Here is a 19,236-nt window from a genome sequence, read left to right as displayed (position 1 = left end):
TGTGTGTGTGTGTGTGTGTGTGTGTGTGTGTGTGTGTGTTGGATAAGGAAATAATCAAGTGGCTGGATAGGAGGCAGGGAAGAGAAAGAAACTCAATAAATAACAGCTAAGAATCACAGGTGAGGCACTTACTCTTACCCTTCGTTCACCTTCAATTTTTCTGATTTCTTTTGGGGTTTACTATATATCATCACTTCAATACTTGACAGTTCGTCCGGTGCTGTCTGACAGAGCCACATCTGAAGTGGTTATAAAAAACTATCAAGAATAATAAACCTATTTATATTTCAAAGTAAATGGAAGACCGTAAACTAAAGCACAACACAGCCTGGTAAGAAGCTAGTATTGCAGCTGTGTTATGTGCAGGTTGAATCCAACACTGAATTAGAAATCAATTCCTACTCAAAAAGGCACCTTACGGCGGAAACGCTTCTATGTCGAGAACCTCTCAGCGGAGTGAATCAGTTACACGTTGATGGTTCAGCTTCCTCTCGTGAAGCCCACACACTGAGATATAGATGCACATGTAGAGCCAAAAAAAGGGATGAGTATATTTAGCATCTCTTCCTTTTGATGTTCACCCCTTCGCCTCCCCCAGCCTGCATCTCGCTTTCGCACTCTCTCTCCCTTTCTAGTGCCATTGCTCTGCAGATAAGAAGCGCTTCTTCTCTCCCAGAGGAATGGAAATATCTGCAAGGACATTGTAAACACAGTAAACAGGGCACAACACCATTAAGTTGTCCGTGACTCAGCGCTGGCACAGACATCCTGAGCTGCTGCTGCTGCTGCTTTTAACAGGAGCAGCAGCAGCAGCACACTTGTCTTTAGGAAAGATAAAGCAATTTCAGTGCAGAATGGGAAGCATATTTGATGTAGCTGCTTTCATGTCACTATTCTTTGGTCTCGCTGACCCATAATGCTTTTCTGCAAAGTGATCCAAGTTAAGCCGATCTTTAGAAAAACTAAACTGCTTGATAGGTCAGCAGCCTTTCAAAGCACTAAAACAATGAAACGAGTAAAGAGATGCTGATGTGTGTTGTGAATGATTTTTTTCTTTTTGACTTTTTGACTTTAAATACTATTTAATAGACTTGTCGAACATTTTAATAGACCGGGCAGCAGCAGAACAGGACGTGTTGTATATTAACTAAAAGTGTTTGGATCAAGAGTAGTTTGACAAGAAAGCATCAGCACTTCTCTCCTGCTATTCATCACAATTAGTGCAAGCATTGTTCTCAGGAAGAACACAACAGAGCACTGCTGAATTCAACATGCCTGGGCTCCTTCTCTTCAAGAGGAAAACTAAGACAACTGTAAGCCTAAACGGTATAAAGAACATAAAATCAATTGCTGAACATTACCATTTGCTAAATAAATACACCAGTTTTGTTTCAAAACAAATAATCACCGCTAGCTGAAAACATGGAATGACAAAAGGATTAGGTCCTAATTTGGTCTGAAGCACTTCCTTCATACTCTCTGTACAATGTTGCACGTTTCAATTGGATCTGAACAAATTAGTGGTGCATCATGTGTTGCATCGGCGTTAGCCAGTCTGACGCTGCACTGAATGGTGGCTCTGTTGCAGAGCAGCGAGCCCTGAGCCGTCTGGCTGATAAAGAGCACGAGGTCAGCACTTGATGTCCCCTGGACATTGTCTTACTTTTTATCTCAGTGCTCTGTCAGTAGTCCGTTCGGGTAAAAAAAAGGAATTAAGGAAATGGAAAAACTACCATTTTTGTGTCTCATACCATATGACCTGACTGACAACTTTGCTGAGAAGAGACACAAAAACTAAGTATTTGAATTAAAAACAGGTTATTTCAGGTTCTCGCTGCCTTTGTTCTCTGTGAAGTTATTTAGGTCAACTTTCCATTTATTAGTGATCAAAGATCAAGGAGTATCAGATGAAGTGTAGCTGGGCCAAAATAGCAGAGGCCCATCCAGGATATTATTCGCATATCAAGTGAGAGTTCTACAAAAGCCATGGCTCATCTCTTCATGCTGCAAACACCATTCCTAATTCTTGCTGGTGCCGACCACACCACTGTGTATTTTTGTGCTGGAGTAACAGCTGTGAAGCAAAATGATACGGAAGAATTGACTCCAACCTACACTGGGCCGCATGAAGGACATTTCACACTCCAGTTGCTCCTACTGAGAAGGCACCAGAAGGTAGATGACAGGTACAGCATCCACCCATCATCCTGACCGCCGCTCCCTTCCTGAACACGAGCAGAGGTTAGAAGCAGTTCAAGGGTAGGGGGAGGATTTGTTTGCATTCCTGGGCCGTTTCTGTGCTGCCTAAGTGGTCAGACAGGTGTTTGTGCATCCTGGAGGCACATAACCTCTGCGTCCTCCTTGGAAGGGGGACAGGTCACTCGATGCGGGGGAAGAGCGCATTTGTGCACAAGGGGGGCCGGGGGGGGGGGGGGGGGGGGGGGGAATGATCAAGCACACTCCTCCGTCAAGAATAGCCTTCATCCAAAATCCCCGAGGCAGGAAGAGGAGGAGGCAGGGTGCTGACACCCTACACCTGAGCCCGAGTGGGTAGTGGGGGCAGTATGCAAGTGGTATTTGAGAGACTGTGTAGCATCAAGCCTTCAAGTAGACACCGAAATGGTCACAAGGGTTTCATTCCAATAGCTAGTTCATTTTAAATGTGGTTAAAAAGAAAATCTCGAATAGGTTTGAAATTGGATTTGACATTCTGATTCATTTGTTTCAAAAAATAAAATAAAAACAGTCTCATCCCAAAATCTAAACATCTGCTCCTTGGCTAGTTTGAAAAAACAGGGCCAGCAGAACAACTAAAACTGACTTCTAATCAGCTTATCAGATAAGAGTGAGTAATAAAATTATATCACATTTGCTAATCTAAATTAGTAGAAGTCACAGCGCCACACAGCTTGGTGTCAGAGGGGAAGCTAGCAGAGAACAAAGCCGTCAGAGCAGTAGACTGCTTGTATGGCTCCGTCACATACAAACTCGCAGGCCTCACTCATAAATCAATTCTATCCGGCTGGGGTGGCAGAAGAGAGCCAACACTAAATCCAATTATAAAAGGAACTGGCACCACTCAGCTTGATGACAGTATCCACCTTAACGCCCGAGGGGAACGGCCGTATGAGGGGTGCCAGCTTCAGCTGTGGCACCAGAGACGAAGGCAAACAACAGGGGGGGAGATGTTGGGGGTACATATGCGCATTTATTACAATCAACAGGCTGAGTTGAGTGGTTCCTAGCTGGTGTGAGTATGTTTTTGTGGCACTCTGCCAGAGGCACATATCTAAGGGCTGGACAACGATCACCGGGCACCAGCTGAACCTTTTTATTCCCGCAACTGCTGGGCAATAAGACTGCACCCTGGCACCTGTCTCACATACACGCACACACCCTAACATAAAAACGAACACAACAGAGGCAAATGCAAGCGGCATGAGAGAGACTCACATTTGAGATGCAGCACCTGTCGAGGATTTGCTATGAATGAATGCAAATGTACAGGAAGGAGACACCTCTGATTTCCTAAAGCCACATGTCGTGACCTTTCTCTCCCTGCTACAGGATTAAGCTCATCTCAGAGTCCACCCATGCACCTAAAGCTGAGCGTAAAGTTAATGAAAAGTTATTATGAGTACTGCAAAGAGTAAAAAGCCTTGAGCCTTTTCCACTGCTCTAACTGAAAAAGGACCAAACAGCAACCCTATTATATGAGCATTTTCAGAAGCAAGTGTGTTTTTTTAAACACCGCTCTAAAACGTGCTTTTGTCTTCGTTTAGCTTCCAAGGTTACAGCAATCAGTCGAGCATCTAAAGTCGTCAGCGGGAGGACACGCAGTCACAAGGGCCGCTGACTGATATTGTCAGGAGCTCTTTAGAAGTTTTCTCCAAATGCTGTTTATATCAAGTGAACACACTCTGCAGGAAATTTAAGTTCCACAAGCCACTGTATACAGTCCCTTAGGTTGAAGGCTAAAGACCCCGGGCTACAATTCCAGTCTTGTTACCAATTGTAGTATAGAAGCAGGTAAGAGAGATGAGATTAATAGCAAGGCATGGACATGTGTGTATAGCGTGTGCTTTTAGCTGATCTGGGTCATATGTATAACCAGTATTTAAATACCTTAATATTGCATGCACAACAAACTCGACAAAATCCAACAAAAACCAACCTTTGAAATGAAATTTGATGACTGAGCAATTCATTTCAGTGTGGTCTGTATGGTAACAGTTGTGCCTCTTGGTGAGATTGAAGCCATCCGACTAACAAAGTTGGATAAAGACTGAAAAATCAATGTGCAACTCTGGACACTAACCATCGTCTTAAAACAGTCTTGCATGCTGCTCCATTCAATAGGACTGAGTCCAGTCCTGGCTATGCTTTATGCTTAATTGAAGCTACTGCAATTGTGACCATTTGTGATGCATTTGCCCACAGAGAGGTGTTTGCAATCACCGCAAACTCCAAAATCCTAACTTCACATTGCTCAGCATGGATGATGTGCGTCGGTTGAATGCTGATTTGCTGACAAGTGGGCCGGAACACAGAAGGGCACAACAACGGAACAAAACAACAACAACAACAAAAAAAAAAACCCATCAAAGATAAAAAGAAAAAATACAATATCAAGAGTACAGACAGTGGCTGCAGTGTTTTCAGTTGTTTAACACTCAGTTTCACTTCGGCTCTTCGGCTGGCGGAGCAACAACAGAACAAAAGAGGCCCAGGGACAGTCTTTTTCTTAGAACTGATTCGCAGATACGTGTTTCTGTGTGTTGCAGAGTTTATAGGTGCAATATTCTAGCCTTAGCTGACAACTTAGCTCTCCACCTCCTAGTCCATATGTGGTCACTTCTGGCTCCAAATGAGCAAAATAGTGGCAGTCAAATGCTAATATCGAGTCTTCAAAACATGGAGGCCAGAACAATCAGGGCTGCCACAATGACTACATATTTTACCAACAGTCTGTGATGTGGACCCCAAAATTGTATCTGCTCTATTCCCAATGACTTCATAGCTTAGTAACTATGGACACTCTAGTAATCTGGCACCAAAGCGATACTCATGTCTTCCTTTGTCCATGCAGGAAATGGCATGAAAAAAACCATTGTCTTGAATGCAGATATACTATAAGGATTGGCTTTAAGAAAACCACATAACCCATCACTGTTACCAGCAACAATCAAGTTGGACCAGCAATCAAATCCTTAGTTCTCATATAAAACAACAATTATGCCCATATGGGCTTGTAGCGTCATTGCCATTTCTGTCGAAAGAACACAGGCACACAAGCCCAAGGCCTCCCGGGTTGAAGGCCATATATACACAAAAATTACGAAAGACAAAGTCAAGCAAGTCTTTTAGAGAACCCTTTTGGGCCACGACTGATATGGAACAAGATCTCTAAAATAAATGTGAGCTAAGTTAAAATGAGGACAATGTGAGACGATGGACTTTGCCCAACATAGACTGATTTGTCTCTTGATGGCCAACGCAATAACTTTAGTAGGCGATTCTCAGAATAGAAACCCCATAGATCAACCACCTAGCAACAAAAGTGGAAAATCATGCTGACCCAATTAGTGTCGACTCTCAGCAGAATATTGTTATGGCCCGCTTCAGTTCACTACCATTCAGGCAGATGGCTCCCCTGGTTCTGGATGAGAGTTTTGTTGTTGTTGCTTTTCTTGTTATACTCTTCCATTAATTTTGGCTCATGGCCTAAAGGATAACTTTGGCCCCTGGGAGTGCTACCGTAGCTCTCAGCTCTCTTTTATTCTTCCTGTATGGCTATGCCTTTTCTTTTTTTTCTTCTTTTTTTTAAATGACAAAATATATGGGCTGTGATCAATCTATTGAACTTTTCAAAATACATTTAAAAGTACAAGGCACCAAAAAGATTTGCAATTCTCTGTTTTTTAAAACTCCATTGTTTACTTATGATTTTTTTTCCAGGATTTTCCAATAATGTGGCCCATCAGTACAATACTGTTTGGCAGCTGACACAAAAATCTCTGTACATTTTCCTTCGTTTTGAAAGCAACATTATAGTCAAGACATATAAAAATAAAAAGCCAGAACTCCAAGATAGACATTCACATGAAATTCAACCTTCCCAACAAGTATGAGCCAAATCACTTTAATACATCAGTATCATATCACTTCGATAAAGAGATCTGAGCTTCAAAAGCCTTGACAGACTCGACTTTTCAAACATTCCTTTAGCTCTTGTTGACCCCTGTTGTAATCACACTGCTTCATTCGAGACATTCAATGCATGTGATTAAGACAGGGAGGTGCAAGTTAAATCAGAAATCCAAGTGCAACCTTGCAAGCAGACAACACCGAGATAGACAGCCTTTATTTGTGAGAAAGCTTTCAGTGTTTGGCGAGAGAAGAAACATGTTCATCTGACACTTTGTGTAGCAAACACAATCATGCATGCCTACCGACAGACAGTGGGTCAAATGAGGATTACTCTGCTACTGAATAATGTATTGCTACTTTAAGCATAGCAAGTGCCACATATAATTCCAACGAATGTCTCACAGTTTCCACAAAAAGCAGGCATGAGTTTACATTTGAGCTGTGATTTGACTGTTTGCTTCAGCAACGGTTAAGCCACCGTTGCCTCAACAGTCCTTTAGCCCCGTTTATTTTTTACCAGTCTGTAAATGTAATAAACATGAATACAACACTGTCTGCTACTTATTATAAACTCTGTCCATAAAACAATAGCAGACTTTTATGGCACTGACTCTCAATCAGTGCACGGTAAACAAGGCCCGTTATCAGGCCCTGCTAAGCTCAGCTCTATTCTGATGGCGTTGTTATGAAACAGAGTGGGAGTTGTAGTATTATACATAGCTGCCTGTGTGTAGGCCAACTCTTTAATCAGTCACTGTAATTGCCGGGATGGACTTTGAACCACAGACATATTTGTCTCCGCTTTTCATCCATGGCTAAACAACTCGGGGCCCGGCAGTGCGCGGCTCCTGTCCCAGCCCCGCAAGCAGCCAAGCATGGAGGAGGAATGGAGGGGTCACAAGAAGAAGAAAAGAGTTTTGGCTGAGAGTGGAAAGAAGAGGGAGAGAAGAGGAATAGAGGGGGTGGAGAGGTACAGAAAAGAAGGAAGACAGCAAAGTAGAGGCGGTGAACGGAGAGGACATGATGGTACACAAGTCCCTAGTGGCAGATTGAGTGCTTTGAGGAGCCCAAACAGAGCTCTCCTCTGAATACTAAGACTTTTCATAGAGGCAACACTGCTACAGAGATGCAAAGCCTCTCCTCTGAGGCCCCTGCGATATATGGGGGCTTTCAATTGCTTGTGCAAGAGCAGGTCTAATTGGAAGCTGAGGCGATATTAGAAGGGGAGCTGAGGAAAAGAAGAGAGGCAAGGAGAGGTGCTTGATTTAAGGGCCCATTGTTTTAACAAGTACATTCTGCCTCCTCCTCCTTTCTCCTCATGGCCTCCGCTTCAGATGACCACACTCCACAGAGTCAAAAGGCGGCGTGTAGCCCCTCTGAACGAAAAGGGGCCGGGCTTGTTTTGACACTTTGTCCTTCTTGGCTTCTGTGAAAAGGCCGTTGCTTCTATGGGCCACTCGAGTTCATTAGGAAGTGCTGCTCTTTCAGTCGCGTCCCCATTCCGGCTCCAGGTTTCAATGGAGCCTCCACAGCCCTTCACTGTTTGTTTAATAAAGACCCTTACCACCTCCACAGCTACCTCCTCCATTTCCCTCATCACAAGCTTAGCTGAGTTGGTGCCTGCAGGGTAGGGGTCCACTGACAGAAAATAGCGAAGAACAAAGAGCATTGGATAGGATGTGAAGAACAAGCGCAAAGACATATAGCAATGGTGGGAAATGAGGGAGAAACACTTTTGCCCTGAACCCATACCGAGCTTCACCTTCATCACAGCGGCAAAGCAACCACTCTCTTGCAGGTTATGTGTGTTTGTGTGTGTGTGCATGTGTGTGTCTAGAATTAGATTTCAGCTCTCGCACTTTTGGGTGACATCACTGTGCGTCAGTATCGATGGGACAAAAGTGTGAGATGTCACTCTAGAAGGGCAAAAGCACTCTGAGATCATATGAGCCCCAAGGAAGCTTCTCTCTGTGAGTGTATGTCTGTGTGTACATGGAGATAATTGCTGTGGGAGAAGTAAAAATGGAGTGACTATATACCTGAGCTATTACAGACAGACAGTGTTTGCACAGTCACACATCTTATACAATTGTTCTTATGTACATCAGCAAATTAATGAGAAATACAGCAATCGTGATTTGACAAAACTTTTTGCTTTAATTCAAAGGGTTTACTAAAAATAGTTCCTTAAACATTTAAATTAAGTGGCTCAAAAGTAACAAACTGACATAACTATACAATTTTTTTGATGATTTTAAAACCTCCAAACTATCTGAAACTTTTAGTTTTATCTTTAGTGAATGTAAAGCAGGATCTGTTGAGTTGACTGATTTAGACATTTAAAAATGTTACATTTCTTTATCTTGAGGAGGTATTGGGGTTCTTTTGCATTATGTTTTTGGTTATTATTCATGTATACAATGGGGGACAGCCCCGTCAGCTTTGCACCATTTAATTATGTCTGCACAGTGAAATACCATCATTCCAGAAACCTCAGAGTTCACTCTCCTGCTTCTATCAGAAGTACCATCAGCAATAAACGTAACAGACCCAGGTCCACTGGGAGCTCCACATGTCCATACCATAACACTGACTCTGCCATGTTTGACAGATGATACTGTACGCTTTGCTTTTCTACTCCACACTCTTTTCTTCCCCCCTTTCTTTCAGTCATCCTTGCATTCATCTGTCTAAAGAATTTTCTTCCAGAACAATGCAGGCATTTTTAGATGTTTTTTGCTGTTTATTCCTGGTTTGCATCTTGGTGTAGACCCTCTGTATTTACACTCTCAAAAGGCATGCGTTGGGTGCAGACTCCGACAATGAAATGTCTACTTCCTCGACAGTTCTTGACCTCACTAGATGTTCTAAAGGATTCCTTTTTACAGCATCTTGCCAAGTCCACAAAGATCACTCTGCAATCATCCAATTTAGTAGCCTGCCATTTCCTTTGAGGCTTGTTGGTGTTGCTTTGCTCTCAAATCCAATCTTTGTTTTGAGGATTTAAAAAAATAGTTGATATGGGCATTCCTAAAGCCTCTGCTCTCTTTCTGATAGGTCTTGTACCCTGTTAATAGCCTCCTTCAATTACATCCACACTGCTATTACTGATAGAAAAAAACAAGACCCCACATTTACAGTTTCCATGAACAACTATGGAAAACTCCAGACCTTTAATGTAGGTTTCAAACCAAAATGTGGTTTTAGCGTTACAGTTAGGTTATGGTTAGGTTTAGGCTGAGGGTTAGATTAGGCATTCATTTTTGACGCTTAGGGTTAGGGTTAGAGTAAGCATCTAGGGAAAACATATTTAAGTCAATGAGATGTCCTCACTAAGATATGAAAAGGAATGTGTGTGCGTAGATTTAATTCCATAGGTGGTACAGCATATGCCTGCTCCTGGTTGATTTGGGTTAAACTGCTGGGCATGGCTGAGCGTAATTACAGTCATAAGCCATTAATAACAGTTGCTCAGTTATGGTAAAATGTAAAAACAAAGGACAGAGGTAACAAGGATTGTGCTAGTGACAAAATTAAGACTACCAAGGAGTCACCCACAGGTACATCTTTGCAGGAAGTCTTTTAAATCCATTTTTGGCCTGGTGACAAGAACAGGAAAGGCGTTCACTTTCAAAACTCTCCCATGTATCCCTAATCAATAGAGCTCACTTTATTCTTATGGTTGTAAAGTAATTATAGAGTGAATTTGGGTGACTTTTATTTAATTTGCCTTTTGTTGTCATTAATTTTTTTCGTGTGCTTTAAACGTAGGACTTAATGTTTAAAGAACTGACTGAATGTGCGTGGGGTCTAAGTAAACTCATATCTAACCCTAATCTTATCTAAAGCTAGAGATGGAAGCTGCGAGTGTGTGTGTTCCTAAAAGCAATGTCTGAACAGGTCATTTGTGCATGCAGGCATGTTGAGTGAGGTGAAGAGCCTTCATTAAAGCACCTTTTTAGAGGTAATCTAAGAGACAGCTGCTGTCTCCCATCTGCAGGACCCCCACTGGCAAACAGGAAGGGTGACTGAGTAATCTCAGAGTATAAGGTGCTCAGCAGAAGAGGAACAGAAGATATGATCTGAAAAACATCAAAAGACGCTCTGAGCTGCTTTTTCAGCCAAAACGCTCTTTTTAGAGTCTAATACAAACCAGGTTTACAGCTTACCCAAAGCATAAAATAGTCCAAAATATGATAGGTATTAACAGAAAAGCACAATGGAAATTTTACAGTACACTGTCCTCAGTAATTTTCAGTTTACGGATTAAAAAAGGACAGTTACTTGATATGCTGTAGTAGCCATTTAAAAGTAAATTCTAGCAGAAGAAAAAAGGTATTTTGGAGTCTGTGTACAAAGAGAGATGTTCAAATCCAGATCTTCTCTGCAAAAGGGGAGAAGACATGACAAAGACGAATGGAAAGGAAGCTAAGGGGGTGTGTGTTCAAACAAACTTGGTGGGCTGAAGATGAATCTTGTGGAGTACAACAAAAACCAGAGTCACGGCTTTGACATCAATTAAGAGAAAAATCTCCCTCAATCCATAAACCGCATTGATGCCGGGCTGTTTGTGAGCTGCCAAGCAGTCTAGAACAAAACATGTGCACGTGCACACACACAAACAAACTTAGTCCATGACCTCAGCGTAGTGAATGAGGTCATATTCAGTTAATAAAGAAGCATGTCTTTCACTGTTTATAGTTATTTATATCTTCAACTCTCACCCAGTCTGCTTTCTGTCTACTGTCTAAATGGTGAGAGGAGGACAAAGACAAAGTGGTTCTTCTATAGTGTTGGCAAACATTAATCAAACAGAGAAACACTGAGCTCCTATTGGAGACCATATTCCAGGCCAGATCCATTCAGTGCTATACTATAGTATTTATTGATAACGATGTATGTGAAATTGAGTCAAGATAAACTACAGTGGCTGCATACTGAGTATTGACTGAACATGTCCCCCAGTGTGGTTCACTGATGTCTTTTTTTAAGTAAAAGATGTCCTATAGCAATGAGTAATAAACCACCTAAATCCCCCATTCTAGACCAGAAACAACGTCCCTTGGGGGTTGCATCAAGAAACGCATCCAACATAAAATCGGCCACATCAAAATATGCAGGGCAGCCTGCTGTGTTGACCTCTTATTATTATTAGCTTCAGTCCCGTTGAAAGTTATTATTGCACTAATACATTTGTGGGTCTATTTATCTGTTAGGAAAGCAACGCTGCCTTACACATTTCCCTGAAAGTGGAATGCAGCTCATTGATCGATCATCAGATCTTTACTTGGCATCAGCAGCTCTGTATCATACGGAAACTGCAAAAAGGTACAGTACATTCCTAGTAAATCTTTAAAACAAAAACAAAACAAAAAACACACACACACACACACACACACACACACACACACGACAACAAAGACATTGTCCAGTCCTCAAAACTTTGTCAGACGTTTCTCAACCCAAAAGCCATTTCAAAACCATATGTTTGTGTGGGCCCTGCACTCTGCAGTTAACCCATTAGACACGGTGAGTATACGCCTGCACAAATTTCCCTTCGTGCCCCCGCTAAAGACTGAAACCATGCAGACACTGGCCACAGACAAACGTCCTCTTTTTGTCTGGAAAGAGTGTCCCATGATGTCTCGGTTACCCAGATAATGCATAAGAATGAGCGGCTTATTTCAAATTTGTGGCTAAAACCAGATTTAGGGATGGCAAGAGGCCTTTCATGACAACAATCCATTGATGCCACAATCATTTCACACTAATGTCTTCCACCAAATTTGACAGAATGTCATTAATGTCCCTGTAGAAATTTCCCTATGTCACAGCAAGAAAGGATGGAGAATTAAGTTACTATGGATCCGAACGTGTGAGTGACCTTCAGAATGTCTTTGTGTCCCTGCCCCCCTCCCCTGGTTGTGCTCAGACAGTGAGTCTCCAGCCCTGCTTATCTTTCTGTCCTCTACAGCAGACCCCCGCTGAGACAGAGAAGTAGAGTTTATTACAGTCCCCAATAATCTGCAACCCCCAAGGAACTCAGATTCATACTACATGGCCTAAAAAATGTGTTTTTTCATTTTCAGACCTGTGTGGTGACAGGGCATGAATTTTATGCCAGAAGAATTATAAAAGACAGCAGATGCTACGAGTTTTGCACTACTTTCAGATTCAAAGAATCACTGTGAAACAATGATGGGAACTTTTTTTGTTCCTAGCACTTAAACATGAAACTAACATTTGTATTAAAACTTTTTTGCTGTCAATGTATCGATTATATCACATGGATGACCAATTTCTCAAATGAGTCACTTGGGGTTTGGTTTTGGGGTCCAAGGATTCAACAGTCAAGCACAGATTGCGATGTGCTTGACTGTTGGACAGACAGTAAGCCTGATCTGTTCACATATGTGTTACCTTATCAGTCAGAAAGCTATGCATTCTCATTTATGAAAAGCAGAAAAAAGAAAATGTGTATTATGGTTGATTTAGTGAAACGCTAATCTATACAAACACATAGCTAACATTAATATGTAGATAGAGGCAAGACTTTTGGTACTAAAACCTTTATGGTTTCCATTTGTACTTCACTGGTAGTCCAAGTGCTACTGGCCATCATGTTTGAGCAAGCTTTGGTTACATGGATGCAGACAGAAGGTGGAGAGCAAAGGAGGGCTGATATTTGCCTAAATGTGCTGGGTAACATAAGCTAGTGAATGGAAATCTTTCCATTTCAAATGGAAAGGACATGAAAATCGTGCCTCAGATATCTACTAACTATACTGAGAGTTCCCTAGCACCAGAAAACAAACAAACAAACAAAAAACTCAGTGGGTTAGCCATTGTGTTTCAAGACTCGTGGAATCACAGCTAACAAAACATGTTAAAAATTCTAATTCCATAGCAAAACTGGTGAAATTCACTTGGCTTTGACAACGCCTGAATGTCAAAACTGAAAACCAACAAACCAACATTCAAGGAGTTTTCTGCTTTAAAATCACTGGGTAAAGCACAACCCACAGCTGTCAATCATCCATCCATCCATTTATCCAGTTCAGGATTGACACCTATTCCATAGGGCAAGAGGCGTGGTACAACCTGGACAGGTGCCAGTCTGTCGCAGGGCTGACAATCAACTATATGAATGTAATGCAAATCACAGAAACCCTAATTCTGCTGATCTCATATTTGCTACAGTGGATGGAGCTGAATATTTTGATCTGACACAGCTTTTTATATCAGTTGCTCTTCCTGATGCAGTCCTTCCAGGGATTTGTGTCTCCTCCCAATGATGAACTGGGGATCTTTTGCATGTTAAGCATACATGTTAACCATTACACCATGGATACAAATGAAATGCTAATAAAATACATTTTAAGATCTGTCCAACCTGGACAGATCTTAAAATGTATTTTGACAGATCAAAGTCTGCACTTTAAATTCCACCAAATGTCATTACAAATATCACAAACAAAGACACACAGATCTTTTTAGCACGCTAAAGAAGCAGCAAAAGCAGAACAAGTCACAACTTTGGCACAGAGTTCCACCAGTGGATCATTTCTGCTGTTAGACTGGGAACCAATCTCCAGAGTGCTGCCAGCAGTTGACTTTGTTTGTTTCCTTGCTTTTGTGCTGTAAGACCTGACATGTGTAACACTGAATATTAGTGCGCTGAGCATAAGTGAAATGGGCCCAGAGGCAGTAGCATCATGTTCTGAAATCTGAAACGGCCCTAAAGACGAAAGCCACCCTCAGGGGTCTCTCTGAATGGAGTCAGGTCTTGCAGGGAGAGAAGCCGGTGATTTATAGGAAAGCAGAGGGACACGAGGAGAAAAAGGAGAGGGGTTAGAAGTCTGACATTTATCCTTTCGAGAATGTTGGAAGGGGGGCTGGGAATCAAGTAATCACAGGTTACCTCCACTGCTACCTTGGAGGTGCAATTCCATCCCCGCAATTCCATCCCCTCAGCACCGACAGACAAAGCACAGTGGGGGTATCAGGTGGCCCACTTTACCTTCCCCTGGTGAAAGCAAAAGGCTGGCCTACACCAACCTAATGAGCTAGACCAGAGGAGGGCACACACAAACACACTCATTTAGGCCACAAAAATCATATGCACTCATCTAACACAGCAGCTCTAGTCTCGCATCCATTAATGAAACTCTCAATTCCCCCAAAGCCCCCCAAAAAGCTTCTGCCAAAACAATCAAACCTTGCCAAGACTAAAGACAAAGCAGTCGAATTTACTGACCCAAACCACGGCCACATCCTCCACATCAACCATTCCCCGTCAGAGAAAAGTCGTCTACAGAGTGGAATCCGTACCAAAAACAACTTATGGCACGCCATCAATCTGTCTCTAGGCTGAGTTATTTGGAAATATCAACATTGCAACACCATTAATACCAACACAATTACTCTGAGGACATTTAATCAAATGTGGTGTTGGAGGCATTTTGCAAGACAAAGCCATAAATTTTTTGCTGCAAATCCATGCCTGCAGGTTGTGTGAAAAGGAGACTGCATTTAAATATGTGTGTGTGTTTGTTGGTCCAGGATGAGGAGCGGCAATGTCAAGGGACTAATCAATCTGATAAGGCAATACAGGTGGCAGGGAAGGGCACAGAGGCTGGCAGACGAAAGCAAGCATGGGGCCAAACTCTCCACCTCCCCTTTCAGGCCGCTGTTCCTCCAACTGCCACCATCCAGTGGTCTTAGGATTGTTTGACTTTCTTCTCTAAACTTCTACCTACTTCAAAAATCTGTGCCAAAATCATCTGCTATTTGATGAAACACGAATAAAGAACAGTACGAATCCCTGACTAACTGGATATTGCAAAGTACATTTTTATGACTTGAAAAGGGGGAGGGGAATCAAATTTTTCAGACCAAATCTTTTTCTCGTATTTTACTGTCATCGTTGCCTTTCTTTTTTATCCTCTTTGTTTGGCTGCTGCAGCAAATAAGACAAAAAAAAAAAAAACACTCAAGGAAGGAGGTTTTTTCTTGGATGGCTGCCCAGCTGTCAGATTCATACAGAAACACCGTCTCACTTTAGTCCTGTTCACTTCTGCAGTGTACGGATCATCGTGTAAGAAGAGCATTTCATCCCATTCCCAAAGGGTCATGGATTTTACATTTTAATGAGGCTTTATTGCCCACACAACAGTGATCGAATGTTTGGCGATCTTCAGTGGAATGACACCACAGCCTCTGACTCAAACTGCAAGTCTGATTGATAGTTGATCAGTAAATGGAGAGAGCACAGTGGAGATCGTGGGAGTTTGTGAGGGGGTGTGGGGGGTTACTGTCCCAGAGCACATAATTAAAGAGTGTAACACTCTCTCCAGCAGACCATTAGTCCAACACAGCCTATTACTGCGAAGCCACTAGACTTAGCTGAGAAGGCATCTTGACCTCAAACACGTTGAGACTCAGTTACCCACACACCCACACTCTCAGTTTGATAAATTATAGCCCTGGGGCATCTTCTGTCAAATGGGACCAGCAGCTGGCCTTCATAATGTCATTTACTGTACACAGCGTAGAAATTATAGCCTTTCCCATTTTATTCATCTCCACATGAACCCATAATGTATATCTTAAAATACGACAGTCAAAAGGGAGAAACTCATATGTCGATGATAGACTGGTGCATCACTTGGACAATATTTATGGCCAAGATGATGAACATTTCATGGTTTAGACCCACTGGAATTGAATTTACTGTCCCCATATAAAGATGCATTTATCGATGTCAGGCTTTCATTCATCCTGGAGTTTCCCCAACCACTGGATGGCTGTGGTATGAGATCCTGCCCTCAAAGAGCCACTAGTCTTAAAATAATCATTCATTAAGTGCAAGTCTTAGCTGTCCGAGTCAAATTACAGTTTGAAAGCTATTTCAGAGCCTTTTCCACACTGACAAAAAAAAAATGAAAAAAATAAACCAGAGAGGAAATAAATACTAAATTTTTGGGATTCCCAAAAGGAAAGTGCTCAGATTTAAGGATCTTCAATTAAAGACTGGAATGCAAAACCACTATCAAGCAGAAGAATTACAAAGCACTGGAGCTGTGGTGTTTGCTACTCGCCACAATGGAAAATGCCAACAGCAGCAGCTTCCATTCATACCCAGTGCACAATGAAATGTTTAAGACATGATACAGGCCCGGCAGGCTTAATTGCTTTATGACAGAACAAGACTATAATCAAAGGAGCGCAGGCCTCCGCCCCAGATAAAGTGGGGAGGTGCAAGGAGGGTGGGGGCATTGATAACCATATCTGGAAGGATGAAAGGACCCGCTATATATAGCATGTCATCCAGGGTGACTTTTGTTTTCAATTGGATATTGACTCTTATCAGGTTGACATTTTAGATACAGTCTTCTGGTGACATTTAGAACTTGTTACAATTACACCAACCTCCATTTGGTGTCCGACCAGCCAATTACAGATGTCATTTTCGCTATTCCTGTCAGGTAAATCTTTACACAGCATGTCAGAGTGTGCAGCACCCATGTGTGTATGACACTAAGCTCAGTGTGTGCTTGTGCACGTGTCTGTTCAGACATTGCCTCTGCTGGGTCCTTGCATTCCAGCGGCTGTTCTAACATGTTGTAAATACAAGGTGTTAGAGAAACATAGAAAGAGAGTAGTGGAAATATAGCAAATACTGCTGGTTATGGTGTGTCAGCGGGGGTGTGACAGAATCTAAAATATCATATATAAACAGCATGGTTCACCCGCAATCAGGGCGCAGAGGAGTGTGATCCAAATTTGCTTCTTTCTCAGAAGTTATCAGACAAATAAGAGCATGAAGGTCACGTGGCAATTACTCAAATGGATATTTGCACAAAATAAAAGGAGATTTTTTTAAAGCCACTGTGCATCAGCTTATATGCCAGCCAAAAAGCAAATATTCTCTTAAAAATAAAAACCCTTTCATGAGTTACATGACCAACTTTCAGCTTCTAGGTATCCAAGACAACAGACAGATTAGAAAAGCAACAACATCTGGTTGCTTATTCCAACATCAGCCAAGAAATGTGTCAGATCTGACAGAACATCCCCACCATTCACCCACCGCGTACTGTACCAGCCGACGTCCTCAACCTCCATAAAACACCAAACAGTAAATAAATAAATAAGACTGATGAAACCCCATTTAAGCCTAAATCAAAGCGGCACGCTAACATTTAACACACGCGCACAAAATAAACAGGGTACGTGAAGGTAAACAAAAATAAAGAAACTAAAATAAGTAATAAAAATAATAAGCTTCACATATACAAAACGAAATGAGTGCTAAAAAATGAATATATATACACATTTTCACAAGTTTCAGGTATTACCATCCAAAGGACTGCTGCTACAGATCTGTGAGCTACACAGGTATGTTTGTCAAACAAGACTTTAAGAAAACAATGAAAACACACTCGAGCACATTTTCCACTGTTTTAACCACCTACATGGCCCCTTCTCTGTTACAGGGAAACTTGGCTGTAGTTTGAATGCGCTTATGAGAAGCAGAAAAAAAACAACCTAAAACTAAATTCTAGTGCCAAATAACAGTGGTGCAAAAAAAAAAAAAAAACAACCCTCCGTCCACCTCTTGCTCGGACCCACTGACATGCAGATTCAAGCCCGGTTCGCGCCGTTGTTGTCCGTGCATTTTCTTACCTGGACTCCGGCTGAGAAGCAAAGTTAGGAGGGCGCCCCACAGCACCGCGGCCAGCTGCATCGTGGACCCCGCTTTTTTCTCGCTTCTCTGGGCTTCCCTTCCCCTTCTTCCCTCCTCCTCCTCCTCTTCTTCTTCTCCTCTTCTTCTTCTCCTGTGCACAATTAAATATCAACAGGCTTCTTTTACAAGAAGACGCTCCGGCTTTCACCCTAACCTCATAGCATGACTGGCTTTTTATCCCCCTTTCTCTCGGCGACCTCCTCCGCCTCCTCCTCTTGTGTGCGATAACGCGACAAAACCGGGATTAAAAAAGTTAACTCTGAGCTGAACGGCTCGGCTACGGTCTCCAACATGTTGTGCTGTGGTTCCCGACTCTGTGGACACGAAAAGGAGCTGTGGACTGTACCATGAGAAGGTTTAAGGGGGTGCTCCGTATGTATGATTCGGTTCCGCTAAATTAAAGTAAAGGTAATTTGCTGAAAATGATTTATTATTATCGTATAATAAGGTATATGACAGAATAAAGCAATAGTCTCCCTCAAGTTCTTTCTTTTCTAGGTGTTATTTTTCTTCATACCGCTTTCTGTTCCCCTATCCCGAAAGAAATCGAATCGACCAAAAAAAAAGAAAAATCTCTGCTCTCTGTATCACATTGTAAAGTTGCGTCTTTTTAAAAGGCTGGTGGTCCACAGAGGCGAAAGAAAGAAAGAAAGAAAGAAAGAAAGAAAGAAAGAAAGAAAGAACAACAACCTGCATTTGGGGCAATGAGTGAACAGCTTTTTTCTCTTTAGGTTTCCTCATTCTTACTTTGCTTTCCTTTTTTCTCTCTTTTTTCTTTAGACATTTGGTTGCAGCACGGGGTGGGGGGGACTTCCCTGTTGTCACTTCAGTCATTGGAGGCAAATGACAGAGCAGTGGTTTTTACAGTGTGGTGTAATGACCATGAGATGAGGTCATTACACAGTCATTATTCAGTAGGCCTACCACAGATTTGCAAAAGTTGCCGGAGGGAAGTAATGGCTATATTAAAAGGTAATTAATTCCAAAATAAGGTCGCTGTGGAAGCATTATTTCTTTCCCCTGAATTAGCTTACAAAACGTTCCAGTGGGGATGACATAGTTACACCACAAATTGATACCATGCAGTTCTGTCCAAAAAAAAGGTCACAAAACTCATTAGGAGACACACATTGCACAACCCTGTGGTAACATGAAAGAGATTCCACCAAGCATAGAGAAGTTTTTAAACAAAATAAAGCGATTTTACCTCAGACTGCAAAACTAGATAGTATATTGTAGCAATTGCACATGCACTGAATTACATTCAGATGAGCTTGTAATCTGAAACATGTGACATGTTTTGGAAATATTTATTTATATGTAAAATTCATAAAAAG

General features: G+C 42.0%; 1 protein-coding gene across 2 annotated transcripts in view; it reads right to left on the bottom strand.

Moving 5' to 3' along the window:
• lrp4 (low density lipoprotein receptor-related protein 4) overlaps positions 1-18,184 on the bottom strand; it is a 108,471-nt gene extending 90,287 nt beyond the window's left edge. For both annotated transcript variants that reach the window (XM_085460525.1, XM_085460535.1), the window contains exon 1: positions 17,839-18,184. In XM_085460525.1, the coding sequence (XP_085316651.1) occupies positions 17,839-17,899 (61 nt within the window). In that variant the 5' untranslated portion in view covers positions 17,900-18,184. The remainder of the gene's footprint in view (positions 1-17,838) is intronic.
• Positions 18,185-19,236: the final 1,052 nt, after the last annotated feature.

This window comes from Copadichromis virginalis, linkage group LG1 (genome assembly GCF_057382275.1).
Source record: "Copadichromis virginalis isolate Kocher_CV1m ecotype Utaka linkage group LG1, C_Virginalis_male_GT1.1, whole genome shotgun sequence".
Classification (NCBI taxonomy): Eukaryota; Metazoa; Chordata; class Actinopteri; order Cichliformes; family Cichlidae; genus Copadichromis; species Copadichromis virginalis.
Note: the sequence above shows the minus strand (reverse complement) of the source record. Positions and strands in the feature narration are given on the sequence as shown.